Source organism: Pseudorca crassidens, chromosome 4 (assembly GCF_039906515.1).
Source record: "Pseudorca crassidens isolate mPseCra1 chromosome 4, mPseCra1.hap1, whole genome shotgun sequence".
Classification (NCBI taxonomy): Eukaryota; Metazoa; Chordata; class Mammalia; order Artiodactyla; family Delphinidae; genus Pseudorca; species Pseudorca crassidens.
Genome location: NC_090299.1, coordinates 26,572,762 through 26,593,464, shown reverse-complemented (window position 1 = coordinate 26,593,464; position 20,703 = coordinate 26,572,762). Strand labels below are relative to the sequence as shown.

The 20,703-nt window shown below is 41.0% G+C and overlaps 1 protein-coding gene across 29 annotated transcripts in view; it reads right to left on the bottom strand.

Annotated features, from left to right (window-relative positions):
* CAMK2D (calcium/calmodulin dependent protein kinase II delta) overlaps window positions 1-19,839 on the bottom strand; it is a 287,936-nt gene extending 268,097 nt beyond the window's left edge. For 28 of the 29 annotated variants that reach the window (XM_067735221.1, XM_067735217.1, XM_067735225.1 and 25 more), the window contains exons 1-2: window positions 5,826-5,960; window positions 4,119-4,213 (exon numbers count right to left, since the gene is read on the bottom strand). In XM_067735221.1, the coding sequence (XP_067591322.1) occupies window positions 4,119-4,213; window positions 5,826-5,890 (160 nt within the window). In that variant the 5' untranslated portion in view covers window positions 5,891-5,960. Of the gene's footprint in view, window positions 1-4,118; window positions 4,214-5,825; window positions 5,961-19,726 lie in introns of those variants that run through there. The other variant, XM_067735228.1, reaches the window with a different exon arrangement.
* Window positions 19,840-20,703: the final 864 nt, after the last annotated feature.

The window sequence follows — 20,703 nt, the reverse complement described above, 5'->3', positions numbered from 1 at the left end:
TTTCTGTACATGGTCAAAACAGTTTATAAAGTCCTGATTCATGGTCTAGTAATACCAATCTAGGAATTAACAAAACTAGCAAAATCAAAGTTTACTTGCATTATATCTGAAGTTTTACAGAAATATAAAATGAAACCCCATTTTAACTTTAGCAATAGAGGTAAAATATACCTGTAATCGCATATATTATTTCAAGTTTCTATTGTAATTTATAATATTTTACAAAACAATGACTTATGGTATATCAGACTCTATGTAATAAGAAGTGGTTTCTAATGATCAAAAACATACAAAAATCTTTTACCACAAGGAGGCTTTAAAACGTGAAATAAGTCACATGTACTGTTTCCAAAGACATCTGCCACCAGAACCATCAGTCCACTGGATTCTGAACTGCAATCACAGTCCTTCATGGACTTTACATAATCTGACAGTACCTTACAGTTATAAAAATGTCAAAATAGACAAAATATCAAAAGAGAAGGGTAAATTAGCATTTGTTAAGTACTAACCTAATTTATCAAAATGATATAATTTCTACTTGTCATGGTAATAATATGAGAAAATTCTATTATCACTATCCACCACTTACTAAGCACACCTATTCCTAGCTAACAAAAAAAATTTTAGAGGACAGAAATTACATATAAAATATCAGATGACTGAAACATTTCTACACTATTTTTTATTTTAAAAACAAGCCAAATTATATATGAATGTACTCATCTATGTGATCAGTACTGTATGAACGTATGAACAGAGTGCATGCAAAGAGTATGAATGCTCTTTGCATGCACGTGTTAACGCAAAAGGAAAGAAATTCTTCAACAGACTCTGAGTCTCCCAAATATGCTGTGTGTGACTAACAGCTGAGAGGAAATGCAACTGAAACTGTCTGCTGGAAATCCATTAAAATCTAGGCACAGAAAAATACATGGGTGACAGTATAGCTGGAGGTGCAAATTTGTGCAGGAATGTAGCCAAAGTTTTGGCAATTCCCTCATGGTCTTAGATGTACTGACAATGGCCTTTCTTTTTCAGTTGTAATGTTACACTTAAAGAACATTATTTAATGGAGTTGAAGGACCTGCTTAGTCTTTAAAACAAATAGGCTTAAAACTTGGATTTACAGAGGTATGGCATTTCTAATAATACAAACAAAAATTTGCACAAAAAAGTTCCATGATCCACAAAAACTGCCATATGCAATCAAAAAAAAAAAAAAAGTCATTACCTTGAGGTGAAAAAATGCTGTTTTGCATTTCATTCTACATTTCCCTTTAAGGAAATTACTTTAAATTTTTTTCTGCAAAAGAAGTTTTTTCAGATCATTATCTTCTGGGAAGGGAGTGCTTTGAAAGGAGAATTCATATTTTTAAGCACTTGCTCTTAGTATACTACCTTACAGACTTCTTTACATCCAGTATTTGCTTGTTCTTAGGAATGAACTAGGTATCTAACTCCTTTACACACCATTTAATAGCCACATTTGATTCGAGTCACTCTGCACTGAGTCCCCCCTACTGTGTCCTCAATGCTGTAGAATGTGATACTAAAAAATGAAAGCATGGTATATTCTCCCATTAAGAGTTTATAGCTTACTATCAGTATAGGTTTAACAAATGTATACATTCAAAGGTATAAATATTCTATAAACAACTCTAATTGGTGTGACAATATAAAATAAATTGAACATTTTGAAGGAAAAGTATGATAGTATTTTATAGGTGAGCAGTAATAAGTAAAATTGACACAGCACTTTGCACTTTTTAAGAAGTAGTTCTCATAAAATTCACTGAATCCTCAAAACAGCCCATTAATACCATATAGGGATTTTTTTCCCCCATTTTACTGAAGAATCACCTGAGACCAAGAAAAGTTAAGTGACCGAACCAAATCTACAATACTAAATACACTAAATAGTAGAACCAAGATTCAACCCGGGTTCTCACAGCTAAATCAAGGCTGCCACTGGATTTATGATTTTCAAGTTCTGTCATACAAATAATTTCCTTTGATCCTTACAACAACCCAATGAGGTAATAGCAGCCAATATTCACCTAATGCATATTACATAGCAGGCATTGTTCTATACTGCATTAATTCACTTACTTGTCACAAAAACCCTATAAGAGGCTTAAATTATTATTTGATTTTACAGATGAGAAAACTGAGGCTCATAGAAAATATGTAAACTGCCCAAGATCACACAAATAATAGGTAGGGGAATCATAATTTAAATCCAGGGCATCTAGTTCCCACACCTTCTTCTTCACCTCATTCTTCAGTAGGTTAAGAAACTTGCCCAAAGTCACAGGAAAGAAAAGTGCAAAGGGAGAACAAGAAGCATGCATGTTAGCCCTTCACCCTAACTACTTTCCCTAAATGTAATCTGAACAATAAGGATCATTAAATCCAGAAGGGGCAAGGTAGCTTTGGAGTAGATTGTTCTCTAAGGCAGAGTATGAGCAGGTGAGAAACATCAGCAGAGTAACAGGGAGAAGGAGTCCCATCAGGCTAGAGAAGACTTATCTTCCACCCATTCGAGGCAAAAGAAAGTAAAATAAAATGTATGTGAGCAGAGACAGGCGTATTTGCCACCCTGGTGTAGGTAGTATGAACTGCGGTAGACGAAAAGGGATGATTCTAACTAAGAAATTAGTAAACATGAAGCACAGACTGATTTATTTTGAGAGAAAATTTAAAGCCACTGAAAGATATGGGATAGGTGTTGTAACGCCTCCAAAAGAACTGATACCCCACTCCTGCCAAAAGTACCTAGCACACAGGAAGAAATTATATAAGCACCGAAAAAAATCTGACTACACTTTTTCCTTTTTCTTTTTAACACTAAAATGTCATTTACAGTCTAGCAACTCCTTTACCATTAAAGATGTTCTGTGGAGGAGAGAGAAGTGGGGAAAGGGAACATAATTGAGCATAACGTGCTTCTCGTTAGTTCTCATGTCCTGAATCTATGGTGCGGGTTACTTTAACAGGTAGACCGTCCTCAGACTCATTAAAATCAGGTGAAGGAAATCACAACAAAATCCCATTTAAATGAATAAACTGAAACGTCAACCTAAATCTAAAGTACACGTTAAAAGTAGAATCTGCAATAAAGAGAAAAAAAAATCATGGCAGAGACAGACACAATGATACCAGGATACTCTAGAAAGCAACACTTTTTAGAAGACAAATTAAAGGAAAAGTAACCCTAATGGAATTTTTTCTCTCGTTACTCAAAATAAACCAGGTCACTGTAATGGACCTACACTATGGCATTTTGTTCATTTTAATTTCATTTTTATTTCATCAAGCCATAAATTCCCATGGAAACACCTTAGACACGTGCTCACAATAATTGAAATGCTTACCCTTTCAGTATAAGTACTTTTGCATGAGTTCAACAAAATAAAAAGAATGCAGTGAGGCCCCTCCAAGTTTTTTGCTTATGTCAACAGCTATTTTATGAGTACGAATTACCTCTGCGGTTATAAAGCATGTGTAAAATACATTACATGAGTGAGAAGCCTTACTGCAGATGATCCAGTAAAGGTCTGAACTGCACACAGAAACATCAAAATCAAGCTGAATTTCCTAGAATATAGCAACCATAAAATTTTCCTCCCAACGCCATTACTGTTAAATATACCTTGATGAATTAAGTTCAAGTGTAACTACAATTGAAATATATGATTCAGCTGAGTTATGACCCATTTTTCCTCTCAAAAGCAAAAGGGAATAATGACAGTTGTGAGACTTACATTTTTCCATTCCAAGGTTTTTCTGAAAGTTATTTCACAGGGGAGCTAAAGGCAAAATGCACTTAGTGATATTTATTTGCTTTAAAATAGTTATTTATGCTACTACTCACAGGACAGATAGCATTTTAATAACAATTTATCAAATAACAATTGTATTTGGTCATTTATTTTTAAACTGTACAGACCAAGAGGCATTCAGGAAGGAAATAATCGCAAAATGTCATATGATACCTAAGGCTACAAGTATAACTAAATGACATATTTACATACAACAGAACCAACATACAACAGAACAAACAACCAACATGACAAATACACAAGTAACATATATATGTGATTGAAAATACCCACCCCTAGCAGAAAGCTTTTTGGTGTTGATAATTTTGGCAGCATATTCTTGTCCAGTAGGGATTTTCATACATCTTCTCACCACTGAGAATGCCCCCCTGAAAACCAATAATTAGCAGGTCATCAATATAATCAGCTCTGATATTCTATTAAAAACGCACATCTGAGCATTTTTATTGAATTTAGTGAACTGTCAAATATCAGTATACCATAAAGTAATATCCAGAAAATGAACCGTTCTTCCTGGAAACTGAGACCCTCTTTAATGTTGAAGAATAAAATTAGATTTCATTAACTGGGAGCACACATTATTAATCAACAAAATGAAAAGAACTGCCAATTACGACGGCTCTTGTTTGCACATGAAATTTGAAAACATTTTACACTTCACGCTAACACAGCACCAAATGCTCTGAGAAGAAACCCTGCAAAGAGCAGAGCTGAGACGGAGCAGCAAAAAATCTGCTGCCTATTTATTTTAGTAGGAAAAAATAAAATTAATGTGGCTCCAAGTAGGTAAATATGGTGATTGTTTTCATTAAAATAAGTCTTAAGAACACTTGAGTGGGGTTTAACAAATCCTGCTATGGTGATTTCACTGTGCCCTGTTTCGGGCTGGGGGAGGGGAGAGTTTGAATTAAGCTGCTCTTCCGACATATTCTCCATGTTTTAACAGCAGACAACATAAATATATAAGGATATGATTTTCATTACATTTAAAAGATATTTACATGTCCTTTAATTCAACTGTATAAAACAACAACACACACAGAAACGCGCCCCTTCCTTAAGCAATGTTCGAAACTAGCGACAGAGGATTTGGGTTTGGGTTTGATGCTACATAAATTAACGTTCACGGCTCGGCCTCTAGATTCTTTGCACAGGTTCTCAGTAGGTCTCCTGTCCCCTTCCTTAACATCACCAAGTACAATAGTTCTCTGCCCGTCAGGTGTAGGAGGTCGTTTTACACAACGATGGGCTACCCTTGGGAAGCTCTCTCCCGGTCACCAAAGGGCTTTTCCGCTGCCTGTATAAATAAATCCTCCCAGAGAATGCGAAGATGTACACGTAAATCCTAGGAAGGATGATGATCAGCGAGTAATCTAGTGCAAAGAATAATCGTGGATATGGGACAGGGGTTCGAGTCCCTTGGGGTGGCCCTTTTCCTGGACAGAACAACTACTGGACGCGAAATAGACTCTACGCCAAGTTGAACTTTCGGCATCAATAAATATGGCACCGTCTGTGGCAGCGAGTTCTCATCCGTACGTGGGTCGTACGGCCGACACGCCTGCGAAGCAGGCGGCATCTCTATTTACAGAAAACATGATCTATGTTGCATTTTACATGGGTTTTTGTTTCCTCTCCATACACACAGACACACGCTCGCACACTTCTCAGGATGACAGCTACAACTGCAGGGATCGTAAATCCACCAAGTCTCTGGTGCAGAAAGGTGGGGGGAGCGGGAGAAGGTGGGCTAAGGATTATCGGAATGGGCCACAGCCGGGGTGGAAGGTCTTGCCCCTCTTTGTCCCCTCCTCTTACTAACACAGCACCTTCCTCCGAGCTGACACACCAGGGGCCCTCCTCCCTCTCCTCCCGTCTCCCAAATTCCCTCGCCCCACGCGGGAGGCCGGTGGGTCGGGGGTAACGCGACCCGCCCTCTGCTGGAAAGGGGACGTGAGGGTGCCCGGCAAAGGCGCTTACTTTCCGAGCTCCTCGAAAAGCTGATACTCGTCCGTGAACCTGGTACAGGTTGTAGTCGAAGCCATCCTGGGTCCGGGCTGTACCCCTGGCTGGGAGCGCGGCGGACAAGACGCGAGCAGACGCGCGGCTTCCCCAGGACTAGTCCCGCGGCGCTGTCACCCAGGGCCGCCCTCACTTTCCTCGTCCGAAAGTAGCTCGCCGGCGAGGGAGTATGCGCAGGGGCGGGGCGGGAGGGGAGATGACCAGAAAGGGTGGCGTGGGGTCTCCTCCCTACGGTCCGCCGATCCTCCTCCTTCTCCTCCTCCTCCGGGCCTCGCTTCCTTCTTCTCCTCCGGTCGTTCCACCCGCCCCCTTTCCAGCCCCTCTCCTCAAATGCAGGGGCAAAGTACTCAAGAAGAGGGACTGGGAAATGGAAAAACAGCCGGGCACGGGGCGAGAGGCGAGCAGTTGCGAAATGATCCGCACCGGAGCAGGAGGGGTAGAGGCGGAGGGGAGGGAGCCCGAGGGGGCGGAGGCCGCGGAGCCGGGAGCGGACAGCTCGAGCCCAGCTGCAGCTGTCAGCAGGCGCGGGCGCGGGGTGCGCCAGGGCCGGCCTCCCAACCGCGGGCACCTCGGCCGCCTCGCGCTCCCCACGAGCCCACGCCGCTCCGAGACTGCGCGGCGGAAGAAAAAGCGCTGGGCTCGGGCGAAGCCTCGTCTGCTGTCCCCAGGCCTCCGCCTCCTCCCCGGAGCCTGGCAGCACCCCCTCCCTCACGAAGCCTCCTCTTGCTGGTCCCACACCTCCTGCTAGCGACTCTAACACTGTCCCTTTCCCACCCTCCTTTCCTCCCTCCCCGAGCCTCACACACGCGCAGAGCTGTCCAGGGAGAGACCAGGTGGGTGGAGGATGTGCGGGGGAGAAGCCGGGAGAGGGTTTAGGTGAATGAGGAGAGACGTCAAAATTACAGTTAAACCCGCAATTAGGCTCCTGCCTAAATGTAGGGCTGAGTTAGCGGGAATATGTGGGGTAACTCGTGGACTGCCGAGGGCTGCTGCCGGGGGTCGCAGAGGCCCCCAGCCGGGTTGTGGGCGCCGGGCTCTAGGGACCGACCCCCGCCGGCGCGCAAGCCGCGGTGCCTTAGGTAGAAGGGCGAGGGGTGCAGGCGCTTCATCTGGGCGCGGCTCCGTGTTGACACAGCGGGGGCCGGATGTGGGTAGTCGACTGTTTCCAGAGAAGGGTCCCAGCCTCCCACACCTCCCGGTGATGCTCGGGCCCACCCAGCAGAAGCCACGCCGCCTGCTTCTAGGAGCCCGGCACGGGGTTCCTCCCTCTCCCGCAGCCTCTTCGGCGAGGGGCGACGCCCGCCGTGCCACGTTTCACTTCTGATATGACTGCCACCTCACTCTCCACATCCTCCCGCCGTTTTCTAGGTTGGGTTGCTCAGACTCTGGCAATCCCCAAAGGCCTTTGCTTCGGCCATGAATGTTAACAGAATGAAAGCAAAAACTCCGCCACGGGGCCACACCTTCCCTACAGAGTAAACTCCCCTGTAACCTCAGTGAGTTCTGATAGTAAGACGGTTTCTCGCGAGATTTCCTGCTTGGCGGCGGGGGCGGGGTAGTGGGAAGGTTGGGTGTCGGTCACGCGACCTGGTAGGGTCTGACGTCACTCGCATCACGTGAACAGGTCTAGTGCCTTTCGCTTTGCAAAAGGAAAAAGGAAAAGGCGAGGTCGTGCGTGCTTTGCTTGTATGCTCAAAGATCTGGTGGGACTGTGGCACCTGAGTATACTCCGTAAATGGCTATCTGAAAAATCACTTTATAAGTTCAAGAACACGTGCTATTTATTAGCATATCTGTCATTGTTTACAGTAAATACGAGGAAAAAAACTATCCATTACATTTAAAATAGGAGAATTGCTGAGTGCTAAAACAACCCGTGGGCCTTCCTTCCAGTCCTCTGTCTTTAATAAACTACGCAATTGCAAACTTAGAAGCAGACCAAAACCGAAAGAGTTGTGAATGGTCTTTTTCAAATTACTGCCTTTTGTTTTACAGTATGGGGACTTTAAAAACCTGCAATTCTATTGCTAATTTGCATCGTTAGCATTACATCAGGGATTCAAATTTCCACAGCTGGAAGATGAAAGGTAAATAGGAGGTCCAGAGAATCTAAGATTGGAAGGAGTTATTTCTTGCTCTCAAAGGCTGCTGTTAAATTAGTGAATTTGCCCACCGTCACACATAATCCTAATTCCCTTATTTCCTGATCTGGGGAATGCTATTCTGCCAATAACTGATGTTTTTACCAACGTTCTCAAAGTGATCACAATTTTTAACGCTTGTAACAAAATTGGACTTTGTACATATTTTGATTCCTAACCATAAAAAGCAAATATTGTGTAAAATGTAGTGTACAAGAAAAGATACCAAAAACTATATGAAGAAAAGAAACAAGGTGTCTAAATATTAATAATTGGGCTAGAAAGTTGAAAAAACAATAATTTAGTCTCGGCTAAAGATTTTTAATATATATCTTAAATATTTAGCAACATGGTTCCAAGTTATAATGTAATAATTTAATATTGTTATGTGAATCTAAAAATGAAACAGAAGTAAACTTAAAACAGATAATATAGAATTTTACAACTCTGGGGAAGAAAATTGTTGTTTAAATATTCAAGTAACGAGGCCTGCATAATTACTCTATTTATTTGTTATTTAAACTACCCATAATTGTAAATGGTTATGATGATTGTGTGATACAATAAAGGAAACAACTGAGTTTTAATACTGACCTATTATTAGACAATAAATGTGTTAGACAATAAATGTGTACTTTTTAAGCAAACACTGCTTAATCTATATTTGCACCATTCCCTGATCTATATTTTGTACTAATTAAAATATTTCTCTTATTTAAGAAAAACTGACAGTTATTTCTGATGTTTGAACTCCTTAAGACAGTAATCCTTTGAAAGTTACACTGAAATTCCATATTATCATCTCTTGCCTCCTTCCTGGTCTCCTGCTTCTGCCCTGCCTCCTTTCATTCAAGCCTCAGCCCAAACAGCCAGAATGATCCCCTTAAAACCTCAGTCAGAACAAACCATGCTTATGCTCAAAACCTTATGAAGGCTTCACCCCATCTCAATTGGACTAAAAACAAAATATTAAAGATGGCTTATAAGGCCCTAGAGAATCTCTACCCCCTACTCCATTAGCCTTCTTACCTCAATTTGTGCCCTGGCTCACCCTCCTCTGGCCACACTGGCCTCTGTTGTTCCTGGAGCATGCTTCTTCTTAGGGACTTTGCATTTGCTGTTCTCTGCCTCCCAGAATGTTCATCTCTTAGTTATCATCCTATCTCATTTCTTCACCTCCCTCCAATATTTTCTCAAATATTACCTTACTGTGGTGGTCTTCCCTGCCCACTCTATCAATGACTGCACCTCTCTCAGACATGATTTCTAGTCCCATTCCCTGCTTTACTTTTCCCCTCAATACCTATTACCATATAGTGTACTATACATTTTTTTCTTGTTAATTGTTTATACTTCCCAACTAGAACACAAGCTCCCCAAGGGCATGAATTATTGTACGTTGTTCACTGCTCTATTTCTAGCAACTAGAATAATGTCTGGCACATAATAGCTGCCCGATGAATTTTGTTAATGGGTAAATTAATTATTTGGGGGTTTAGATTAATCACAATTTTCATATTAAAATTGGTAGTTGATAATTAACATACCATTAAGACATCTTACGATAAGGGTGATCATTTTCAATCAAGATGCTCACAGTATCCCATGATTAAAAGTGTTTATGCACAGAAATGGATTTTTTAAATACACAAATAATTGACATCAAGAAAAAAGGATCTAGTACTAATTTTCTTGTCATTGGAGTCCATAAAGAAGGAATTTGTTTTTTAGATATATTGGCCTTACTAAATTTTACACTGAAATAAAAGGCAGTGCCAAAGGTTTTAAATAACTAGAGCTCATTGTGAAGACACAAGTCAATGTAAGGAAATGAAAAGTGTGGCTTAAAGTGAATTTTTTTTTTTTTTTTTTACGGTGCGCAGGCCTCTCACTGTTGCGGCCTCTCCCGTTGCGGAGCACAGGCTCCGGACGCGCAGGCTCAGCGGCCATGGCTCACGGGCCCAGCCGCTCCGCGGCATGTGGGATCTTCCCGGACCGGGGCACGAACCCGTGTCCCCTGCATCAGCAGGCGGACTCTCAACCACTGCGCCACCAGGGAAGCCCTAAAGTGAATTTTTCATGTGTAAAATGAAAAAAAAAAATTCTAAACAGTAGCATATTTGGTTTCTCAGTTGATTTAGTTAATCACACAAAAATTGAGATCACTCAGTGTATTGCTTCTAGCTTCTAACTTTCTACTTTGCTAAGGCGGAAGCAAAGTATTCATAATTTTATCAACTTTAAAAATTTACCCTTTAATACGGGAAAGGCAGTAACAGCAAACAAAGGGGAAGGGGTGCGGGGGTTAGGGTTGGACGACTGTTGGTTTGAAAAGTAGTTGTAAGCAGAGCCCTTTCACTACCTAGACTACTGGACTTCAATCAGGTGAAATCATGTCAGTGCCAAGACAAGGAAGAAATCTTGCTCTACATGTATCCCATCCCTTTTTTGTGATAGCATTAACTGACAAACAGCAAAGAGACAGAAGACACTGAAAATGATCACTACATACAAATACAACATGAGAATAAAAGATAGAACTCTTGTAGATAAAAATTGCAAGATTTCAGTAGTCCCACTAGGAAGGGATAAATTTCTAATACTTAAACAAAACAGCTATTCACAGTCACTCATTTCCCTTGCTACAAAGTTACATACAAGAAACAAGGAAGAGATGACTATCTCCATAGCACCCCCAAAGGTCGAATCCATCCGTAGTATGTAAATTTCTGTGAGAATTTTAGCAGGGTCTGTATTGTAAGCCACTCTTCACTGCAGTTTTAGAGGCAAGGAGAACAAAGCAACTTGCTGTTGCTTTTTTCAGTTAGTCTTCCTAAGGTACAGTAACTTAACCACATAGAGCCCGACACAAATACAGTCTACAAGTAAGTGGATAATCTATTCGCCACACCATCCATTTGTGCAAGATAAATTTACAGATGAAGAAATTAACTGTTGGGACTTCCCTGGTGGCACAGTGGTTAAGAATCCACCTGCCAATGCAGGGGACACGGGTTTGAGCCCAGGTCTGGGAAGATCCCACATGCCACGGAGCAACTAAGCCTGTGCGCTACAACTACTGAGCCTGTGCTGTAGAGCCCACGAGCCACAACTACTGAAGCCCACACGCCTAGAGCCCGTGCTCCGCAACAAGAGAAGCCACCACAATGAGAAGCCTGCGCACTGCAAGGAAGAGTAGCCCCTGCTTGCCGCCAACTAGAGAAAGCCCGTGCGCAGCGACAAAGACCCAACACAGCCAAAAATAAATAAAATAAAAAATAAATAAATTTTAAAATGCTGTGAATTCAGAACACAATGATTTAAAAATTTATTAAAAAAGAAATTATTCATAAAACAAAAGGTAGTAATAGAAAAGGTTTTCTTTGCTTCATCAGATGCTGAAAGAATTTTTTTTTTACTCAAAATAAAAAATGTGCAAATAAACAAGAAAATAAACGATATCCACCCAATCAAAAAGTAGCTCTTTTCCCATTACTTTCAAGTATACGGGTTAGCATACTACGTCCATGAACATACATACATAACTACCACTGCTAAAGGAATTGTAGCAGGAAATTATATTGAATATGATGTACAAATTGAAGCAACTGTGTAAAAGATTGTGGAGTCATTAACAAAGAAAACGAATTAGCGATGCTGAGTATTCCTCTCGAAACCCAGCAGGACCCTGTGGGGCTCCTGGGTACAGAAGGCTTTCTATCCCCCATTTTCTTGTTTGTAGGGAGTTCCAAAGGGCAGATTCTAACAGTTGCTAATCAAGGGAGGAGCAGCCCAAAAATCACCTGAGGCAGCATTAAAGGAACCAGAGAAACTCATCAAGAACACCTGAGACAAGGACTTCCCTGGTGGTTAATAATATGCCTGCCAATGCAGGGGACATGGGCTCAAGCCGTGATCTGGGAAGATCCTACATGCCTGGGGGAAGATCCCACATGCCGTGGAGCAACTAAGCATGTGCGCCACAACTACTGAGCCCACGTGCCACAATTACTGAGCCCATGTGCCACAACTACTGAAGTCTGTGCGCCTAGAGCCTGTGCTCCGCAACAAGAGAAGCCCCCGCTCCCCACAACTGGAGAAAGCCCAGGCACAGCAATGAAGACCCAATGCAGCCAATAAATTAATTAATTAATTTTAAAAATATATATATTACCTGAGACCAGATTAGAGGAGTGCAGGCCCTACACACATCCTAATCTTATCAGCAACCCCACCCTTGAACTGTTGCTATAAAACTCCCCCATCAAATCCTCCCAGGTCCCCTCCCAGGGACACAGTTTTTTGGGGCAGGAGCCACTGTGTCCTCCTTTGCCTGGCAAAGCAATAAAGCTATTCTTTTCTACTTCACCCAAAACCCTGTCTCTGAGATTTGATTCGGCACCAGGGTACAGAGGCCGAGCTTTCGGCGTCACTCTGTGCACGGGTTATGACTTTCACTTACTACTGTTGCAACACTTATCACTCCTGTAATTAGGCTATTGGCCCCTGCATGGCAAGGAACTGCCATTCAGTCCATCACCACAGCACTAGCACAGGGCTTGTGCCCTAACAGGTGCTCAAAAATACCTTTTATTAAAAAAAAAAAAAAATAGAATATATGTTATCATTAGTCTTTGTCTTCCAAAATATCAAAAATGCCCAATCTTTAAAGGGTGTAATGAGTCCCCTTTGTTGCTATATTTAATGGATCCTTTTCACTCCTTACGTAACTTGACCTCTCTGTATCATTTCATACTGTTGACCTGAATCTCTCTGTTGGTTTCCTTGTCTGATGCCGCATTCTCTACTCACAGCACCTCACCTGCCAGCCCACATTTCTGTCTCCTCTTTTCTTCAGGCTCATTCCTGGTGGCTCTTTTTCTCCATCTTTGTGGTAAATAGTTGCTCTCAGGATTCTGTCTTAGGCGACTCTTTTTCTTATTTTACACACCTTTCCGGGGCCACCTTAGTAACTCTCATTATCTTGATTATTTTCTGTCTTAAATTCGCCTCTCCAGGTGTAGATCCTTAGGCAAGATCAGAGAGTCATTGGGGCAGTGCTCTCAGAGAGAAGGGTAAGCAAGTGGAGAAGCAGGGGAAAAACAAAATGAACTCAAACAAAAAACCCAGCATGTGCCTTCAGGCAAAGTCCCAACCACAGCCTGATCCACCAGCTGCTCAGGAGTGTAAATTACACCCAGATTTTTTCCCCTTCAGGCAAGGACTTCCCCATTCCTTCACCAAGCAGTCATTGACCACCAGCTATGGGGGAGGGGGAAAAGAAGGGACATAAACTCCCAAAGGGTCAAGTAAGGCCCTCCTTACTTTCAGGCACAGAGAGAATGAAGAAGGGGAAAAACCAAGTCAGTTAGATATCAAAAATGCTAATGACTGAAATCTTTACCGCCAACTCCCATTTCTCCACAAGCTTCAGACTTGTGTTGCCAGCTCCCTATTGGAAGTTTCCTCCCAGAGAATCTACCTCTGATTCAACACATTAAAAATTTATCTCCCAGCTTCCCTCTCTATCTGCACCTCCTCCATATCTCAGCAAGACTTGAGGGTCACCTGTAACGGTCCCTCTCCCTTCCCTCCCACAGCCAATGACAAGTCCACACACCTCAAGCCATTCCCACTGCAAATGCCTTCTTTTAAGCCATCAGCTTTTCTCACTTATATTAAGGCATTAAGTCACCCTTCTTTAGTGAACTTACACTAAAGAAATCTAATGTGTCTCTCCTCAGTGTAGATACCATTATTAGTTCATCACATATCCTTAAAAAAAGAGCCCCAAATCTTTCATATACCCTACCACGCATTTCCTGGTTTGGACCTGGTTAGTTTCATGGACTCATCTCTCTTGTCCCCATGCTACTCCATGATTCCTAAACAGTTCTAGAATTATCTATCCACTTCACTTCATTTCTCATCCCTGGCATTCTAGACCAAACCATCATCATCTCTTAACCAGTTTGCTGAAACAATCTCCTAACTGCATTAATCTGACGTCATTGAAATGCTTCCTGATAAGCATCTAACTATCTAGTGGCCTGTTTATCTAAAGCACAGAGCACCTCATTCTGTTTTTCATCCTGAATTCCTTTCAGGGGGCGTTGTCAGTGGGCCACTGCAGTGGGTGGGGATTTAAGCCTTGCGTAAGTGATTGATGAGCAAGGCTCTTTGTTCTTTTTTTGTTCACAATCCCCTTTGCCTCCTTCTGGTCATAAAGTCAACCAAGGTTTGGGAGGTATTTAGTGACTGATTTGTCCAATGGCTCTAGGAAGGCTCATTCCTAGATCAGGCAAGGATTTCGTTGGTAGGCCATTCATGTGCTATGTCTGCATTAGGCCCTGTTAAAAACCTAAAAACTCTCTGGATCATCTGTCTTACTAGTCTATTGCGGTCCAGAAAATGCTTCTCCCTTGTTGCATCTTCTCATACATAGAAAAGTACTAAAATCATTAACTTGACATATCTGTTTTGTGGTTAGCAGTAATCTTTTACCAAGATATATGCTCAATTACATGTATTTCATAGCCAAAAAAATGACATATATACTAGTTCCTCCCCTACTTCTTTGGAGTGGTTCCTCAGAGCTATCTCCTGGGCTACAGTCTGTGGTAAGACCCTGAATAAAACTTAAACTCACAACTCTTGGGTGGGTTTTTTTAAGTCGACACTCTTCCCTTGATTCATGTAACTTCAGAGGAAGGCAGCGTCTACTCCAACACTCTTCATTTTCAAAACTTAACTTTTTCCAAAAAATCAATGGTTTAAACTTCAATAAATTACCTTTGCCAAAAGTTGAAATTTCTGTTTTCATCATGTAGGGGCCAATGCTAAGGATTTCCTATATGCTATGTATCAGATAGACAAGGCAAACTGGACTCAGAATAGATTTTGAAATGTACTTTCTTACTCAGTTTATTATCACCAATCCTGTATAATTACAGTAACTTCTGTCCTATTTGCATGACAGGTCCGGTTAATTTATTATTATTTATTATAATTTATTATTCAGATACTACTTATTCATTTCCTAAATCATCAAGGCCTCTGATATTTCTTATCTCTCTGCTTATTTGCTTTGCAGAAGTTGGTTACCATGCTCATTTATTCTCTCTCTTTTTTTTTTAATTTATTTTTGGCTGTGTTGGGTCTTCGTTGCTGCTCAGGCTTTTCTCTAGTTGTGGCGAGCAGGGGCTACTCTTCGTTGCGGTGCGCAGGCTTCTCATCGCAGTGACTTCTCTTGTTGTGGAGCACGGGCTCTAAGCACGTGGGCTTCAGTAGTTGTGGCTCGTGGTCTCTAGAGCACAGGCTCAGTAGTTGTGGTACACGGGCTCAGTTGTTCTGCGATATGTGGGATCCTCCCGCACCAGGGCTCGAACCCGTGTCCTCTGCATTAACAGGCAGATTCTTAACCGTTGTGACACCAGGGAAGTCCCTATTCTTTCAAGAACCAGAAAGAGAAGAGGTTTTAAAAATCTATTTGCCCAATGAGATAATCCATATGACTAAACCTACCCACCAAAATCTGTACTATACTTCTTCTACAGAAATAGGGGTGGAGCTGTACACATAGGCAGAGTACATTTATCAGAGTTCCCTGCCTCCAGATTACGTTCTTGGCAAAGACATGTGAGCAGAAGTGATGTGTACCACTCGAGGTTCCAGACCCTGCGCATGCTCTTTAATGTTTTTCATGTTTCCTAAATGACTGCGACAGTAATTCCTAGGGCAGTCCTGTAAGTATCTTGTTGAAGATGGCAGAGCCAGTGTCAGCCTGGGTCCCTGAAAGCCTTCATAAGAGCTGAGCTGCTGCTAACCCAGAACCCTGCTCTTGACCAAAGAAATAAACTTCCTGTTCTTAAGGGAAATGAGTTTTGAGGATCCTGTCTTTTTCTGTAGGTTAGTCTACCCTATCTAAAACAAAGTATGTAAAAAAACTCTTAAAATCTAAAGTACTGCACAAATATAAAGTATTACTATAACTCAAAGCTTATGAATAAAATTACAATGAATGAATGAATGGAAGTAAGTGATTTGGGTTATGACCATATTTTGTTTTTCTACATCATGCCCATTTCCATTAGTGTGGTAATTGAGAGTTAGCTGTTTTAGAATGGTCCAACTCCAGTCAGAACACGTAGCTATATTGTTCAAGGTAAAAAATTAAATAAAAGAACCAGTTCACCATTCTCACTTCCTACTACACACACACACACACACACACACACACACACACACACACACAAACAAATACAGTTTCCCTTCAATAGGGCAGATTTTTAGAATTTCTGGAAGCTATAGCAATACCCCTGCAAAGAACATTTCTCTCTGAAACCTCCCATTTTTAATGCTTTTCTATTATATCTGTGAAGAAAAAAAGAGCTTCAATTAGTAGCTTATTTGCGAGTAACACTTCTTTTCACAATTATTTGGTTCATTTAACAAAAAAGATGTACCCTCATATTAAGAGTGAAAAGGTGTTTTTGAAGGTGGAGGCAATTAAGCTGGGTGAGTTATCAAAAGTACATAGAAAACAAAACAAAACACTCCTGCAGCTTAAATGTGAAAAATTATGCCATCGATTTTGCAACATTTATTGTATAAATCGTGTGTTTCTGTATTAGGCCAGGGATGCAGAGGATGTAATGTAGAACAAAATAAACAGTGTCCCTAATTTTATAGGGCTTACTTTTGAGTGGGGGAGATAGGCATTAAATCAATTATTCATAAAAAAATTAAATAATATGAAGGAAGAATATAGGGAGCTATGGGAATGTATAATGTTTGTCTTGGTAGGAGAAGGATGAGCAAAATGAGATCTGAAGGATGAGTAGGAATTAACTAGATAAAAGAAAGTACAGGGAAAAGCATTCTAGTAGATGGAACACGGCAAATTCAAGGCACCAAAAGAGGTCCACTGGATTAGGGTGCCGTGAATAGAATAAGGCTGTAGGAGTGGATCAGAGAGGCTCTCATGGGGAACTTAAAACTATATGAAGGGTTTCCCTGGTGGCGCAGTGGTTGAGAGTCCGCCTGCCGATGCAGGGGACACGTGTTTGTGCCCCGGTCCGGGAAGATCCCACATGCCGCGGAGCGGCTGGGTCCGTGAGACATGGCCGCTGAGCCTGCGCATCCGCGTCCGGAGCCTGTGCTCCGCAACGGGAGAAGCCACAACAGCGAGAGGCCCGCATACCACAAAAACAAACAAACAAACAAAAAACTATATGAAGAGCAGTATGGAAAAACTGAAAGGGTTTAAGAATGGATGTGATTTTCTTGTCATAAAGTTCATTCTGGCTGCCTTGTGGAAGATGAGTGTTAGCAATATAAAAAGATCAGCTTAAAAGGCAAGGTAAAGGAAAGTGATGGCTTGGATTTAGACGGAGGTGTTGGTGAAAATAGAAATAAATAAATATTTAAAATACATATATTAAAATAATAAAAGACCATCTGTGTTAATATGAATTAGATAAAACTGTATGTAGACTATTGATATCAACATGACTTAGATTTTATTTTTTGTTTTTAGCAAAACTCTGCCTAGGTAACACAGTACTATAAATCAGTAAATAACTTTACTGTTTGCTTCAGGAAATCTCTTCAGATCAAACTGTTAGAGACAATAATCTGCTCCTCCGGCCAAATAACTTGCTCATCAGTTTAGTTGTCAAGACTAACTTCACAGTATCCACCAATTTTAAACTTTGCCCAGTTCTCCATTTCCCTTCTTGAAAGACTCCTTAAAATTCTTCAGGCCAGACCCCAAATCCTATAAATATCTCACCTCTGACTACCTCTTTCTGAAACACTGCCGAGACCCCGTCAAGGTGGTGTTCTCCCTATTGTAATGAGTTAAGAGTGCTTCATTAAAAGATTGAAGATATTTTGAGGAGCTCAACAAGGTAAACACAGGAAGTAGTTTCACAAACACTCACATAGTCATACAATGAAATATATGAAGCTATTATTGCATTAAATTACACTGTAGCAAAGTACTGGCATTGAAAAATGTCACACCATGTTAACTAAAAATTCAAGTTACTAAAGAGTTTACTTTAATCCCAGTTTAGTTAAATTTAGTTTAATCCCAGTTTGATATGTTTGGTTGTTTGGATGGATGGATAGGTAGATAGAGAGAGAGAGATGAAATTCTCAAAGGACAACCTCCTAAATTTTAACTGTGCTTATCTTTTTATCTTTAAAAAGATAAGCACAGTTAAACTGTGCTTATCTTTTTATCTTTTATCTTTATATGAATGAATTTTTTCCCAGTATTTTCAAATTTTTCCTCACTGAACACATTCTACTTGTGTAATAAAAACAATGAATGCTATGAAGAAATAAAACTTTTGAATTTGCATATATTGGGGAATTGGAATATGTACTTCAAAATCAAAAAAGTTTAGAATTTATAAACTCTGAGGTTTCTTCCTTAAAGTTTCCTTGTTTGGTGATGGGGAAATAGTATGGAGGAATATAATAACTACTCTTTTCATGGCATAGTTTCACAGTAACCATGTAAGATACATGATACTTTTCATCTTATGAATGAGAAACTGGGGCACTAAGTGTTTAAATAACTTTATTTCTCACTAGAAACAAGGGCCAGTTGGCGTTACTCTCCAGAGTATCTGATACTAATAGGTAACATTTATTGAGTACTTACTATGACTCACAGCCCTCTGAGATAGTTTTCTATTATTTTCATTTTACAAACAAGCAAACAGAATGGACCTGTGTGTCCAAAGGGAGTGACAAGGTAAGGAATCAAACCCAGATAAGCTGAACCCCAGGGCCTGTATTTTTTCATCACTGTTATCTTCCATATGTTTATTCATTTTACACACCACAGCTAGACACTCATAGATATACTTTATATTTTTCAAATGGATAACTCTGAAAATATTTAGCTCCTTAAGACTGGTTGCTCTTTAAGGGGAGTAACAGTGCGAATGAAAAAACTACAGAAGACTACAGAAGTCACTTGGCTTCAGGGGAAAACCAGCTGAATTTCCTACTTCACTAATTTAACCACACTAATCCCCAAGTGTCAAATAGTATTAACCAATCAACAGCTGCTTTTCCAGAGAGCTAGGTGACTCATTTTCTTTTTTTTTTTTTCTTTTGCAGTACACGGGCCTCTCACTGTTGTGGCCTCTCCCGTTGCAGAGCGCAGGCTCCGGACGCGCAGGCTCAGCGGCCATGGCTCACGGGCCCAGCCGCTCCGCGGCATGTGGTATCTTCCCGGACCAGGGCACGAACCTGTGTCCCCTGCATCGGCAGGCGGACTCTCAACCACTGCGCCACCAGGGAAGCCCTCATTTTCTAAACATACTGCTCATGTAGCCACAGAATTTTGGCTGAGCCCATCCTTCCCCTCTCTCGGAGGCCTCGTCTTCAGTTTTTGCTTCTCCCTGGCTCTTATTCCTCAATTTAGGTTTCTTATTTAATCTTAGGGCTAATCTAGGTTAGGATCTATCTGCAAATCTGACTAAATGTTAAGGGGGAGAAGTTAATGATAAAATCCTAAGTCTTTACTAGATATTCCAGTGACTAGAGGGAAACACTTTTCCTTAATGTTCAGCCCATCTCATTTTTTAGCATATTCCCAAGGTCTACTTCCCGAACTTCAATCCAGGCTCTTCCAACAGTCTAGCAAAGACAGATTCCAGGTGATCCCCTGAAATGTAAGGAAGGATTAATACTCACGTGTGTTCTATCAATAGCTACACTGCCACCTGCTGAAGTCTGCGCAATCTGGCTTCCGTCCCTCTACCGCTCTGAGGATCCTACTAATAACCAAGGACTCCCAATGACTAAATCCAGGCAACTTGACCCAAACATCATCTTCATGGCAATCTGTAGAAATATACATAACCAATCATGTAGCTTTTCTTAAAACTGTCATTCTTTGACTTACTCAGTTCCAGTTCTCCTGGTTTTCTCACTGCTCATTATTCATTTTTCTGCCTGTTCTTCTTCCTTTTTGTTTAAACGAAGGCCTTTGCCACTACTTTGGAGTGTATAACACTGCCAAAGACCTTGTCTCTTGCCTTCATGTGGGTAACTCCCACATCATGGTCCCCAGCCCCATAGCTCTTCAGAGATGCTCAGTTTTATATCCCACTTCATGCTTTGATGCCAAAGTATATCCTTTCCAAAGTCTCAATTTATGTTAATGGTACCATTTCCCCACTTATTCAAAATCAATCCTTGGAGTAATGTTTGATTTTTTTCTTTATATTCCCCATTTCCAACATTATCACATCCTGTAGATTCTACATTAAAAATATCTGTTTTAAAAATACCCGTTAGGATTTATTCCTTCCCACTTATATGCCATCATCATAGAGGGAGTCTATTGTCTTTGTGCAATGGTCTCCTGACTGTTTCACCCACTGAGGCTTCTCCTCCAAGCCCATTTCCCTAGTCTTCTATGATTTCCATTAGTCATATTCTATATTAAAAATGAGGACACGTTAAAAAATGAGACCTAAAATAAATTTTCAGACTCATCTGCATTCCTTCCATAATAACTATCATTTATTTAGCATCTACAATGTGCCAAACACTTTGCTAACCACTTTACAGATATTGTTTTTAATCCTTTCAATGATCATAAAAAGTAAGGCTTATTATACCTAGTGTACTTTTGGGCAAACAAGATTCAATTAACAGGATGTTTG